This window comes from Salvia splendens, chromosome 4 (assembly GCF_004379255.2).
Source record: "Salvia splendens isolate huo1 chromosome 4, SspV2, whole genome shotgun sequence".
Taxonomy (NCBI): domain Eukaryota; kingdom Viridiplantae; phylum Streptophyta; class Magnoliopsida; order Lamiales; family Lamiaceae; genus Salvia; species Salvia splendens.
Window position 1 is genome coordinate 4322911 of NC_056035.1, and position 14985 is coordinate 4337895.

Genomic DNA, 14985 nt, shown 5'->3' on the forward strand with positions numbered 1-14985 from the left:
ACTGTGACAGACTCAAGTGAATTAATTCAAATTATAAAAACAACCCAGTAGCTTAGGGTATCACAAACTTACCAGATTGCTCATGACCCTTCATCGATAATGGAATTGAAAACAGGGGATATCAATTTCTCCCAATTTAGAAGTGAAATTCGTTTTAAATATAATAAGTCACTCCATATGTTACGGATTTTTAGTATAATGATATTATGATTATGATAAATTGGTTTAAAAAGTTTATTTTGTATTATGATAAAATAATGTTTGTTAAAAAAAAGTAGTAGTAGTATAATTATTGAAAGAAAATAATAAACGAAGAAAACGGTTTAAGTTGAGATAAACCAATACTTCATCTTTGTATATACAACAGACGATTCAATTTCAATTCAATCCTTCGATGAAAAGATAAAATGAGTGTCCTCAAAATCAACCTCCACCTTCATCCCCACCAGCTCAGCCTCCGGCCGCCGAAGCCCCATTTCCTTTTCCTCACGTCCGGTGTTAAGCCTTCACCTCCCCTTGTCGGACTTCTCTACTCATCATCCACCAAACATGTCAGGCATCCCAGGTTCAATGCGGCGGCTTCGTTTTCGATCAAAAAGGATAAAGATGAAGAAGAAATTGAAGATTTTGAGGAATACCTAGCGGTAGACGGCCAAGTCTATCAGAAGACTTTAAGATTGGTGGAGTGCGCAATGTTTGCCGCTGTTTCCGCTTTAGCTTTTCTATTGAGTAACTCTCTCGCCATTGAGGTATTCATTTTTCCTCCCAATTTTCGTTTAATTTCCAATCCAGGCGGGCGATTATTACTACAATTGGACGAAGCCTTATGCAATTTGGATTTTGTTAGATTGTGCCATTGCTAACTGATTCTTAAGCGAATATACTGATTCTGGGAAAGGGAAAAGTTGTGTTCAGTATGTTAAAAATGTTAACTTTGGATATTTGGTTGCAAATTGAATTCAGTACTTGTGTCAAAAAGTAAACACCAATTACTAAAGCCAGATTAGTCTTTGCATTGCAATGATTGAGGTTATTCTCAATTCAGTAATCACTTGATCATTACTGGACCGTGTACTTGGATGTTGTTTCCCTTAAATACTAGGTGTACTATCTTGATGCACAAAGTCAGTTGATGAATGATAAATATTGCTGTTGCGACTAAATGCACTGGCCTCCTGTTCTGAATGACACACTGTCATGTTCCATTGATTTCTACAGAAATATTTTGCCTGTTTCTTTGCTTTGCCAATCGTACTGTCCACTATGAGATGGGGTATTGCAGCTGGCCGCAAAACCATGGTATGTCGTGCTCTGAGGTTTTTTGCTAATCATATCGTCACTCTAGAGAGTTTTACGTGGATTATGCAATGATCGTGTTGTCTCATGATCTTATTAGGTCGCAACAACTGTACTATTATTTGTCCTATCTGGTCCGGTGAAAGCAATTACATATTTGGTGAGTTCCGTAATGTCTTATAAGAAGTGCACTCAGCCTTGCTTACTGCTACCAATTCCCTTGATACTCGTTTCATTTGCATGATTGCATCTGAACATGCTTAAGGTTTCTAAAGGGGGCTTGGATAAGTGATACGTTCTGAATAACAGGCACACTTACTTATCTTATGTTGTACTAATAAATACCTGGGGAAATTCACATCTCCAGACTTTCAAAAGATCTTTTTTATGGCCACAGATTTTTATCGTCTCAAATGTCAATGAGGTTTTAGGGACATTCTAACTTGAGCTTATATTTTTGGGCAGTTATTGCATGGTTTTCTGGGCTTCACCATGGGCACCTTGTGGAGGTAGGCATCATGTACGCGCAAGCTTATCTGATAGACTAACTGGCATGCTATAATCTCTGTAAGACTGGTTTCTGACTAAAAGTCTAAAGCATTTGGATCTCTCCTGGTTTGAGCTGATATCTCTTTTGGTTACTAGCATCTTCTTCCTTCTCCCCGTAGTCACAAAAACTCACATGTATGTGGTTTTAGTGAGACCAAAAATGACATTCTGTCTATTCTTGTCAGGTCAAAGGCAAATTGGCGTACCTCAATCTCCTTGTGCGCAATTGTATAGCTTCACCCCTAAATTCCTTTCCCATCTCTCTACATGTATATGTGATAGTGGCACAAAAATGTGGCTTTTATTTGTTTGCAGGTTCGAGCTATAGGAGCTCTGGCTAATGTTGTCATCGCCTCATATTTAATCGGAGAGAATATACTAGCATTGGTAAACTATTTACATAGTCCGTACTAGTATATTCCTATCACTAAAAGCAACATACCTGGCTCATTACCTTTTTTATGGTTTGTAGATTACGATAAATGTTCATGCCCTTGTCACGTACGTCCTCTCATCCATAGGCATCATTTCAGTTCCTTCGATGAATCTCATATACTGCATCTTTGGGTTTCTGGTGCGTTGCGATCTACCACTTTCTTTCCCTGCGCACAAACATTAAGCTCGATTATCCTACTCACACTCACGCAATCTCTTGGCAGCTTTTGCTGAACTGCGGTTTCTTTGTGTTCTTGCTGCATCTTTTGTACTCCATATTCTTCACAAGGCTTGGTTTGAAGGCTTCAATTAAACTGCCAAAATGGCTGGAGGCTGCAATATAATGGACGTTTTGTGCCTTGGCAGATAACAATTGTTGTACAAATGTAGCCACTATTCAATATTCTTAGCTCATGCTCCAAAATTCATTGAATTTCAGTGAAATTATAAGTGTTTGGAAGCTTGAAGCTATGTAACATTTTTTTAAAAAACATCTGTAATAATTTAAGTGAAATGGAATCGGAACAGTGATATAATACTGTTATGTATATTGAGCAACAATGATACATATGTAAACAATAATCATAAGTGATTATCTCATGATTTAAATGTATCGACTTATGAATAATTGTAAAATTGTTCTTTTTCATATTTACCTATTTCTCACACGTACCATCAAACCACCGAATTCTGCTTAAATGTAATAGGATTAAAAATCTGAAATACTATAAGACGTGCAATTCAAGATTCTAGTAAATTCGATTCATTAAAAATTACTATGATTGTTTTCATTTACTAGATGCATCAATATCACCGAGTTCTCAAGCTGTAGGGTGCATGAAAGATGAAAATTGGCCGAGTCCAGACATTCTGTGCAAACATCCACTAGCACATGTCACTGCAACGATGAATAAACTTCGAATGCTGGTGAAAATGCCGTTAGCACGATTCCCAGCTGCAAGGAGACATCTTGCTCATCGATGATGTTGAATCGAGAAAATGAATTCTCATCAAATGTCAATGATCGCTTCATTTATCACACGTTGAGGCTCGGAATAGTTGGAACTATGTTCTGGATTAAGTTCCGTATATTTAATCTGAGTAGTTAAATCATGTAATAACCTAATAGAACATGAAGAGTGTACCAAAAAGGGCAACAACAAAAAAATTTGTGGTAACAAAACTAGTCTAACACTAGTTTTAGTGATATAGTAACTTATAAGCAAGGAAACTAAATTCATGTACCCCATACATTCTAAAAATGAAATAGCAAAAGGAAAGAGGACCTTAAAATGGTGTGTAGAGTTGCCTAATTTGAACAATTACAGCAATCAACATGTAAAACCTAGTCTTAAACTAAAGAAATTTAAAGGAATGTTGTTTGCAGAGCTCCATCACTGCCATATTTGTAGAGACACAGCCAAGGAGTCCCATCTTAGGCTTCTTTTCTAGTTATCCTGCATTTAGACGTGACCGGATTCAATTATTTCCAGAGACCGAAAATGCAGTGAATTTCCATATCCAAAACATACTGGTTTCAGCATTCATTTTTCATAGCAGAATTAGAGCAATGTAAATAGGCATATTCGAATAATAGGAAAATATATCATTCCATATGAGGACGTTAGGGAGGACCCAGCAGGAATATGTGCTGTGAAAACGGATTTTATATCAGGAAACGCCTAAAAGTATTCGTTACCTGAAGCAGTAAATTCCCAGAGCTGTTGTTATTTCATGAACGATGGATGTTACGAAATGCATATATAGCACCACTGCATATGACAACAAAATTATGATTAAGATCAAGAGGAAATTGAGGAGAACAGGAAACTCAATGCACTATCTTTGGAGATGTCTTTTCTCCGGGTTCAAGGGAGCAAATAATTGAAATTTCAAAGGGAGCTCGTATATGCAAAGCGCGTACCTGAGTAAGCAAAGAAACCAAGAAGAACCCAGAACTCGTCAACGAGAGGAACCCTGCAACAAAAATGAAGATCAAGAAAGTGTTAAATAATCAAATCAAAATATACCTGTGCATCTCCTGTCTCCGATTAGAGAATATGAGATTAAATAGTTGTTTCAGCACATACCCATCATTTAGACTGGCAGTGAGTGCATTTGCAATGGCAAAAGGAAGATATAATAGCGACTGCAAAGAGTAAGACACAAGTCAAAAGACTTCTGCAGAAATATGGCTAGGTCAAACCTAAAGTTGATTATACCCCCCATCAACGTCTCAAAATGAAGATGGGCTTTCCTTTTAAGTATGCTGAACCTAATCATCCTTATTAAATGTCATGAAGAACTCTATAGAAGAATTAAGCATTGCTCTTACCATGCACATGCTTGTCTTCAAGCCCTTGGGTTCGTCACATATATGTGCGAGAATCATCCTTCCCTGCAACACAATCAATTTAGTAAGAAACTGTTTAGACGCTCCAGGACAAGAAGACAAACACAATGTTTCATTATTTTGAAGCCAATAAAGTAGTCTTATTATCATGCAGCAAAGGCTTCATAACTAGAAGGAAATATTACCACGAGGAACCCGAATGACAAACCAATACCCAATATGACGAGGTGTGGGTAGTTGCCCAGTAAATCAAGAGGAGACAGATAGTCCCTTCACGATAATACACAACATTAATTTATAAACAAAATGTCTAATAACGCGGACAGTGGGATATCAAGCAATACCAGAAAAGAACTCCACCCAGTAGAAGAGCAAACGGGTAAAGCTGTCAATATAAAAGATCAAGATATTAGTTAAAACTCAAAAGAGAGATTATTTGGATAAAAATTATAATCTGAGCTATTGATCGGTACGTCAAATGTGCATACCATTGCCAAAGCTAGCAGCATGCTCCCTTTTTTTGCTCGAACAATCTTATAAACATTGTACACACTGCACGTAAATGTCATATATTTTAAGAAGAATTTAAGCCAACCCTAACAATAACATGCCATAGTTCAATGTGGACCAGCAATGATTATTGTTAAGAAATGAATGTCATTTGGACTATTAATGTCTTGTTTCTGATGTGAATATATATGACTTGCAAGAACCGAAGAGAGAGAACAAATTTGGAAACATTAATTGTGTCAGCCTATACGTTCATACAATAATAAACATATTAAAAGTGTATTTAGGTGAAAAACTTATTTTTGGACCTTTATACAAAACATCATCACTGTGCTCAAATATAAAAATTGTACTCACTTGAATAAAACTGTAGGTATAACTGCAAAGACTATCATCATGAACAATGCGGCGTTATACATCGGCATTTCTGGGAAAACAGAATGGTATTAAAAAGCAACAATGTAATCAAAAGAAGCTGACCAGAAGAACACACAAGTCTAAGCAAGATAAAAGAGGCACAACATCAATAAAATGATATCACTATGGAGGGCTGATAAAGGAACAAAGACCTAATAATTAGTAACATTGTATGTCAGAATCATAATAAATTAAACACCACATTAATAAGATACATATATCAGATTAAAAGGAAGTGACACTACGTAGTCTACATTACTACAATGATGAATATGTATATGGTAGTGTTATCGCCAACCCCGAAATAATTTGCTAGACTAACCATTTACAATTGGAACCCAGCTGGAGAATGGGATGGATTTTCCAAACGGCTGGGCCCACCACTCAGTACCTGGAAACAAAGTCATTCAGAGGTTTTAGGTGGCAGATAAAATTAGCACAAAAAAACATATAGGGTTTTAAGTATTAGCAGGGAAGTAAAATGAGAGAGTAATACCAACAATAGCAGTGAAAAAATGGACACTGTATATCAGCAGAAGGCCTTCAGTAGGTCCATTAATGATGGGAAGAATAAGTGTATTGGTGAAATAGCTGCAACAATGCAACAAACAAATTAATACTAAAAGACATAGCAATATAACAGTTTGAGAGGCATCAACCAAAGGTCTACATACTTCTCCCATGTAGCACAGTAGAAAGGGACAGCTGATATAACCCAGAACCAAAAAGTATTCCTACCACACATGGCAGTGCTTCCAAAGGCCAATGCCTCAAACTGGATAAGAAGAAACCAAACAGAAAAATCAAGCAGCATAAGTATGGGAATACATTGCACACAAAAAAAACTTCCATACATACCGCACACCCAAGAGCATCACACCCTGAGATTTTTCAAGGCAGCAATAGGGTAAGATTACAGTCAGCACTTTACAAATGAAGAGAAGAAAATAATACAGTAGCAAAATCAAAGACTGGAAACGATTAAAGGGACAAACATTACCATGGTCAAAAAGTTCTCCCAATGGACTAGAAGAATTTGTTCTTCTTGCTTGCTTTCCATCAACAGCGTCAAAAGTCTAGTGTGAATATTAGAAGAAAAGAAATAACAGACATGAGCAACAAACTCTTCAAACATAACCAGGAATTGAAACTGCAGGCAATTGAAAATGAGCAACTGTATTGTTTTAAACAGCAAGAAAACTGATAGTATCTTGCAATTCAACATTTGCTAAAACTGCACTGCAGAGGGGTGGGGGCTTAGGAATCCAGGCAGCTTGTATAACTTCTAAATTGCAATAAGGAAATATGAACTCTCCAGATAAATGAAGTGATTAGCAGAGATATGAGATTACTTGGTATAAGAAGAGCATTAATCCATGGGCAAAATTAACCCATCTTGGAGGAGGTGAATCCAGTTGAGGTGAATATATCTGCATAGAATCAGATACGCAGGAAAAAATAGTATTTATCACCAGGTTGGTGAAGAATGCAAGATTTGCAAATTCATCATCACTTCATGTGTGATAATTTGAAGTGGATGAGCACCTACATATTATAACAGCTCCAAATATGAACTTTGGAAAATCATTGAATACTAAACTTTCTTAATATGGAGAAAACCCCCTGGGCAACAGCCTCTAAAGACGTGAGTATGTGACTACATGCATGTGTTCGTGTGTATGACAGAGAGAGCAGGTGAGAGCACTCACATATCCAAGCAATGCAGATGTAACCAAAAACATTGATCCTGTAAGTGTAATCTGGGTAGAAAACAAAGATAGCAATTAACATGACAATAGACAGAAAAAATGTGGAAATCAACAATATATATACTCAAATGCTATGAGAGGGTAACCAGAGAACATTTACCATGTTAGGTCTGCAAATTCAGCCCATGCACAAAAGGAAACAAGTAGATATTAGTGACAATCACTGGAAATGGTATAATGCACAAAAAAATATAACTTCATGGTGCACATGTTCATGAAAGTAATCCGGTTCCATGTCAATATCATTACATAAGAGCCAAGTAATCAGGTTCCATGTCTACACAAAACAAAAGATAAAAACAAGAACCACTCAGCAGCACTAAATAGGACAGACTAGGATACAGCCCAAGAATGGATTATGATGTTAAATTGGAAATATGTGTCATGCTTGAAATAAAAAAAAATGCTAATTTTCTTCAGTATACTTGACAGATAACAACAATAAGATCCCTTTTAAGCCTCCTAACAATTCCATAAAAAATTAAAGACAAACAATAACACATTTCTGGACAAATCCCACACGGCCACACTCCTCCTAGTTTTTCAGCTAAAATCAGAAAAGCATCCAGCTTTATAACACTAACACCACTCCAACAAAAGAAAGCACATCTTGCATCTTCAAGAAAACAAATAATGAAAGAAAAAATCGATAAGATCCAGAGAAATTACTCATAACATCACCACACACACACACAGGGATTGAACTCACGGCATCCAGAGAGGGAACAAGTTCACGCAGCGGGTCCAGAAAGGCTGCAGCACGTATTTGGACACTATGGAGTGATCAACTCCGCTATACTTGTGCTTCCGCAACGCCGCAACTCCATGAGCTCCGATATATCCCATTCTATTCCTTCCCTCTGTGATTTCACCTTAGATATGCAATAATACAGATCTTCCAATCTATAAAAAGATATAAATCCAGGTAAAAAGAAGACAGATCGAATCATGAAACTGGAAAAGGAAATAAAAAACATACACACGAATAATGCACGCGTTTTACATAAACTATCTCTCACATTGAGGAAAAAGGCGGATTCTCTTTCAGTTTTTCGCAATTAGATACACAAACGGAATAGAAGATTAATGGAATTCGAATTCACCTTCGGTGCAAACTTGCAGCGGAATTGCGAGTCAGACTGTGAGAGATGAGAGAGAAGGGCAATCGAATAAAGGTGCTAACTTTTTCCATTGTTTCATCGTATAATTTAAAACGTTAATTTGCATTATTTGTATTTCAAATTGTTTTAAATTTAATCGATTTTTCTCTCCCATATTCCTTATTCTCTTCTTCTTCTTCTATTCCTATACCATTTGAAAAAATCTCAGTCTATTCAAACAATTCAAGTTTTAATAACCAACCTGATCCAGTGAACAAACTCAACGGGAGCTAAGATACGGCTACTCTTTTTTGAAGACGAGCTGCAGAGGTTGAGACATGTTGAGGTTTCGTTGGTGCGGAAATTCAGTAGGCGCGTAGGCGGTGAATCGGGTTGAAAGTGAAAGTCGCCAAAAACTATTCTGAGATATCGATAGGCTGATGAAGAAACATTCAAGATATTTTAATGTAAATAGATTTTTTTAATACTTAAATTATTAAGTCAATACACATTTATCGTTATAGTTAGAAGTAATTACTCGATAATTGAGATTTTTATATAGAAATTTTTTTTAAAAGTTATTCAAAAATACATGCATAAGTAAATCTACACTACGGTTAAGGACAGCCTCAAGTTCAATTTATTTAAAAAAAAGAACGTCGAGTTCAATTATGAGCCTTGACATAAATATCGAATCAATATGATATATAAATGAACACGAATATATTCTTACACTACATTTATAATGTATAGATTTATTCAACGCTGGATTTATTACTCCATATTATTGTACGTAAAATTACAATCAAAACATATCACTATAATCGACTACTCCATATAACGAGATAAAAACAGTAAATTTCATCTAAATATTAAATAACAAACACAAACTCTAATTTCATGTAAGAGCATCCACGATTGTCGGATGATCATCCGTCTTAGTGTCCGCCCTATTGATTGCCACATCAACATTTTGTAGTCCGACCTTTCCTTCTGCCCGCCCTATTAATTACTCATTTTTCATTTAATTTTTAATGTTATTATTTTTTATATTTTCATATATTATAAATAGAAAAATTAAATACTAAACTAAATGAAAAACATGCATTACTTAATTAAAAAAAAGAATGTATAAATTTTATATTTAATTTTAATCAAATAAAAATTAGAAAAATATAAATATACTACTATAGAACACAACAAATTTAAATAAAACACTTACATTAATCGAATAAAATGAGAAAAGTATAATAAAGATCAAAATTTTAAAAAAAATGTTAAGTTTGGGACTTGAACCCCACAATCTCCATAATTTTTCAAGAGACATTTACCATTAGACTAAACATAGATTTTGAATTAAAATCAAACAGAGTTTTACATAAAGCAACAAAAACTATCTTATAAGTGTAAAACTAATTATCCCACATCGAAATCACAAAGAAACTTGGAGTTGAAACCTATGTATAAAACTACAATTTATCCCACATCGAAGTCACAATGAAAGTTGAAGTTGAAAACTTATCTATAAAAGGTTTACTCAAGCAAAACAAAATTTGCTCATTTTTAGTGTGAAGGATTATATTATACAAATTATATCCTTTCACTAATTCACTGATTTGTCTTTTAGTATAAATCATTATGAAATTATAGTTTTCTTTTATTTTAATTTAAAAAATTTTAAAAATGAAAAAATGTTTTTTTAATTTAAAAATTGTTTTTCAGAATTAAAAATCGTTTTTATAATTTAAAATTTGATTTTTTTTATAGAAAAATATTTCGAGATCGCCCTCGTCTTCTGCCTTGCAATGGGGGGACAACCATTGTAATGCTCTAAAGGGGATTAAATAAGTTCATCCTATTTTTTATAGACGAAGTCTATCCTAAATGGATATAATTTTCAAACATCATTAAAGCTTTATTATATACTTTACTACTAGTATTTTTTTAATTAAAAATGAACTTTATTAGCGTATGTGTTGGCTTCTTTCTAAATCTTCGCCACGTTGCAGTTTGTATGATGAGTAAAAATAATAAAAATAGATAGGTATCCCAACTTTGAATCTTTTGAGCATAATCATAAAATGGTGGCGTTAAATTTAAAGCACATTTCAAAGTGTTTTTTTTTAAGTTTTGTGAAAGGAAAACTTTTTAGGCATTTTGAACTCCAGCAATCTAAAAGAAAAGGCAAAACTATTTTGTCATTTTTTCAACGTGCAAAATGTTTGAGGTTGCTTTTTTTCATTTTGTTGGTAAGTTGAGCTATTGAGTTAATTGAATGGAAATGGATGCTAATAATATGTAAGAAAGTTTAGGTCTGGGTCCAAATATTTAAATCTCCAATACTAAGTTGTAGTTTATCTAACTTTGACTTAACTTGATCTAGTACATTTGGATGTCATCATATATGCATGCTTTTCCAATTCATCAATCTGTGCATTCCTACTTGTTAAACTCTGCAGATTCAATTTCAAATTCTGAATAAGTTGGATTAGGCACACATTTAATACTTAATAGTATTGATATTTACAATAATCTCACTTTTTCATAAATGGGCTGTGGTTGATCGAATGTCTCCTGCTAAAATGGGCTTTGTAGCAAGTAGGCTAGTATTACATGGCCCATCAAGATTATCGTAAATTATTAGTTCTATAATATACATGGGCTAATATCTCCTTTTAACGCATCATAGAACAAACTTAATTACATGATAGTAGCAAATAAATTTTGTTTTACACCCATACAATTATAGTTGAGAAGCAATGCGGCTTCCAAACAATCTCTAATTTTTTCCAAATCATAATAAAATATTATTGAAAAAGTTGGTTACGAGCCGAAGCGGCAGTTACATGATTAATTCCTTGAGAATTAATTCATGCCTTTCATACATTATACTTTGACGATCATAACATGATCATCTTTGGTAATTGAAAAAATACTTACTATGGAATGGATTGTGGCTAGATGTCTAGAACCAATATAAGTATCTGACTAAGAATCGCAAGTGCAGTAGGTGTGCCCGTGAAACACTCGATGCGAAAGTCGGGCGCTTGAAACCTAGCAAATAAATCGGGTGTGTAAGACCCAACCATGGCGCATGCGTGAGACCTGACTTCAAATTTGGCTCAAGTTTGCTAATGCTTAGCTAGTCGGGGGCGCTTTACATACTATAAAAGGATTTAGGACGATAAGAGCACTAGTCGGAATGTATGCAGTCTTGCTGAACAAGTGTCATCTTCTACTAGACTTGCAGGCGGTAGTTCTCTTTATTTTTGTTGTGTTATACCACTACACATATAATACAGATGGCATGAAAAATGTTGTTGATACAACAATATTATTAGTAAAACAAAATGGTAAAGAAATCAACTCCTACACATATCACGGATTTCATATATACATTTGGAATCCTCTTTTCGTGATTGTACACACATAATGTCGAAAAAAAGGAAGTGAAGCTACTAAGAACTCTCTTACAAAGTGGCAAGAAGCAAACAACGTTTGCTCACTAATTCACTTTGACGTATTCAACTCGTTCTCTTCTTGAAAAAAATAACTATGTGCCGGATTTCTCTCATATCTCGTTTAGGAACGTGATTAATTTAAAATCACACACGAACTACAATACTTGTAAATTCGTGAAAACATTATGTAGATTTAAGAATAATTACGTTTGTGGTGCCAACATATTTTTATCGACCTAGATAATCAAAGAATCTTTTTCTATCCCAAGATTGGAGTGGGGGCACTATGCTACTAATAGATTGGACTTGTTTGTCTCCTTGCTTTAGCAAGTGAAGGCAGGTACAACAAAATACAGCTCACCAATGCCTGTGACCGAGTCAGATTGCCGATTTTTTTAATAATTAATAACTGCCCCCACCACACTTGAGCACCTTATTATTACGATAAAAAATACTCCTCTATTGATGCTTAGAGCATGCGCAGCGGTGGCGTCCGTCGCCACCGCCGTCCGCGCCGCTGGCACGGACGCCATCCGCCGCAGCTGCGCTCGCGCTGCTGGCACGGCGCTGCTTGATGTATCGAGCACGTCCGTGCCAGCGGACGCACACGTGGCGCGCTCCCATTCGTCAACGGCTCGACCGTTGCATTTAAACATTTATATATTTTTTTTAAAAAAAATCGATTTTTTATTAAAAAAACCGATAAAAAAAAAAATTCACTTCCCCAAAAAAATATATCCGTTTATAACCGTTTTTACACCTTTTTAATTTTTTTTCATTTTTTTTACCCCAAAAATACACACTTTCATCTATAAATACCCTCAATTTCACCCCAAAAATTCACATCAAACTACACAACTCTCATCATCATTCTCCATTATCCATTCTCATCTCCATTTTCTCATATCCATTTTCATCTTCATTCTCTCATACCCTACAACATCATTATGTCCGGCCAAGACGATAACCCTTCGGGCTCCCACGGTTGGAACCCCGAATGGTTCGGTTCACAACCGTTTCCTAGTCCGGAAACGGAATATTCGGCCCCTCCTCAAACCCAAGATTCGGCCGTTCCGGGTGGCTACCGTCCATACCCAATCGACGACCAAGGTGCCTCCGAAGGGCGCTACGGGTGGACACCGGAGCCTAGGCCTCGCGCCCCTTCCCAAATGCCGATTCCTCCATCTTGCGCCGGTGTCCGCACACCGTACTCACCGGCGGAGATGGAAAGATTGTTCAAGGCGTACTTGGAAATCTCCGAAGATGCGGTGGTTGGAACAAACCAATCCGGCGATCACTTTTGGTGGCGCGTCTCAAGCCGGTACAATGCAAACCGGCCGCCCGGAACGATCGAGCGCAACGAGAGTATGGTGCGCAACTGCATCGGCCGAGCCAACGAAGAAATTGGCAAGTTCAACGGCTATTTCATCCAGGAGTCCCGGAATGCCGGGAGCGGCCGAAGCGAGGTCGACATCATCACCGCCGCGCTGAGCACCTACCAATCCATGAACAGTAAGTCGTTCAAATATCTTAACGTTTGGCAGGAGACGCGGACGCACCCGAAGTATAAGGGAGGCATAACATCCTCCTCTAGCGGCTCCTCCAAACGATCAAGGTCGGTAGCCCTATCCGACTCCGGCTCGGAAGAAGTGGCTAGCCAACTCGCCGGAGCTAACTTGGGTAGCCCCGACGCCGGACCGAGCGGTTCCCAACGCCGCCCCCAAGGAAGGAAGAAGGCGGCGGCCAACCGTCGTCGCGGCTTGACTCCCGAAGCCACTCCCGAAGACGCTCCCGCTCCCTATGTGCCACCTCCACCCCCGAACAACTCGCTGTGGATGCTCTTAAGCCAACTCAATATGGCCGATAGGTCATCTATGACCCCCACGCAACTTGAAACACACGAGACCATGATAAAAGGTCTCCAAAAACAATTGGGGTTGATCCCGCCGGATGCGTAGTCTTATTAGGAGTTTAATTATGTAATTTTTAATTTTTAGGATTTTAATTATGTAATTTTTAATTTTAAGGAGTTTAATTATATAATTTTTAATTTTTAGGATTTTAATTATGTATTTTTTTAATTTTATTTGTAATTTGTAATATTTATTATGGTTTTTAAATGGATTTTAATATTATGGAAATGTTATTGTTTAATTGAATTTTATATTAATTGTGCTCGTCCTTGCGGAAGAGCACAGTTGTGGGTGTTGTGCTCTTGCCAGAGAGCATGCATGAATAGTACAGCCCGGGCCCACAACCGTGCCGCTGGCAAGAGCACGGTTGTGGATGCTCTTAGACCATCCATGGTGGGACTGATGTCCCGGCGGTCATCTCGACGGACTTCCCAAAAATACCTTCTGCCACGTCATAAGGACATCTCACTGCACAATGACAGACATACATCTCGACGGACATCCACAATAATAAAAATGTACAAATTCACAAAATTAAACAATTTACGGAATTAAAATTTCGACATGAATACGGACGGAGAAAGTGCAATGATAATTTCATTAAATAAAAAAATAAAAAGTACATTTCAACAAAAAAAGTCTAAACAAATTTCATTATAAATATCAACGACGACCTCTCTGTGTCCATAGCTCTTAAATTATATCGTTCTGGAATCGAATATGAGTTTGTCGTTGGCGCATGTTGGCAAATGCACGGACTCGATCGGCCTCTCATGGGGTATCCCCGTACGTAAATTGGCGGTGGCCACGCCGTGCCTTGGACCGGCAGAATCAACATTATCATTGGCCTAATAGTCAGTGCTGGACTTTCATCTTCGATAATCATGTTGTGCATGATAATACATGCGTACATGATATCAGCGATGCTGTCAATATACCACAGCCGTGATTGACCATTCACTGCCGCCCATCGAGCCTAGAGCATACCAAATGCCCGCTCCACATCCTTGCGCGTTGCCTCCTGACGACCCGCAAAATAGATCTTCTTTTCGTCTGTTGCGCATATGATCATCTTCACAAAGACGGGCCACATAGGGTATATCCCATCCGCCAACTAATAGCCCATATTGTGTTGGTTGTCGTTGGCGGACGTCCCGCGTCGGGAACCCGCAATGGCGGACG

General features: G+C 37.0%; 2 protein-coding genes across 4 annotated transcripts; one reads left to right on the plus strand and one right to left on the minus strand.

Annotated features, from left to right (window-relative positions):
* The first annotated feature begins 333 nt into the window (after nucleotides 1-333).
* On the plus strand, nucleotides 334-2908 carry LOC121801617. The gene is made up of 8 exons (XM_042201144.1): nucleotides 334-749; nucleotides 1219-1299; nucleotides 1397-1456; nucleotides 1762-1805; nucleotides 2031-2073; nucleotides 2161-2232; nucleotides 2318-2419; nucleotides 2505-2908. The coding sequence occupies exons 1-8, from the start codon at nucleotides 408-410 to the stop codon at nucleotides 2622-2624; spliced, it is 864 nt and encodes a 287-aa protein (XP_042057078.1). The 5' UTR covers nucleotides 334-407; the 3' UTR covers nucleotides 2625-2908.
* A 540-nt stretch (nucleotides 2909-3448) lies between these two features.
* Nucleotides 3449-8871, minus strand: LOC121797992 (choline/ethanolaminephosphotransferase 1-like). Of its 3 annotated transcripts, none has more exons than XM_042196801.1 (19): nucleotides 8692-8871; nucleotides 8039-8201; nucleotides 7430-7439; nucleotides 7270-7320; nucleotides 6913-6990; nucleotides 6561-6636; nucleotides 6419-6441; nucleotides 6235-6335; nucleotides 6057-6151; nucleotides 5883-5951; nucleotides 5501-5570; nucleotides 5122-5185; nucleotides 4978-5018; nucleotides 4819-4903; nucleotides 4616-4678; nucleotides 4371-4429; nucleotides 4205-4257; nucleotides 3980-4052; nucleotides 3449-3737 (listed from the first exon to the last, which is right to left on the minus strand). In XM_042196801.1, exons 2-19 carry the CDS (start codon nucleotides 8173-8175, stop codon nucleotides 3716-3718), a joined length of 1170 nt encoding a protein of 389 aa, XP_042052735.1. In that variant the 5' UTR covers nucleotides 8176-8201; nucleotides 8692-8871; the 3' UTR covers nucleotides 3449-3715. The 3 variants fall into 3 exon arrangements, with proteins under 3 accessions (XP_042052735.1, XP_042052733.1, XP_042052734.1); XM_042196799.1 differs by having other exon boundaries at nucleotides 8039-8232; nucleotides 8692-8870; XM_042196800.1 differs by lacking the exon at nucleotides 8692-8871 and adding an exon at nucleotides 8433-8580 and having other exon boundaries at nucleotides 8039-8232.
* Between the last annotated feature and the right edge of the window lie 6114 nt (nucleotides 8872-14985).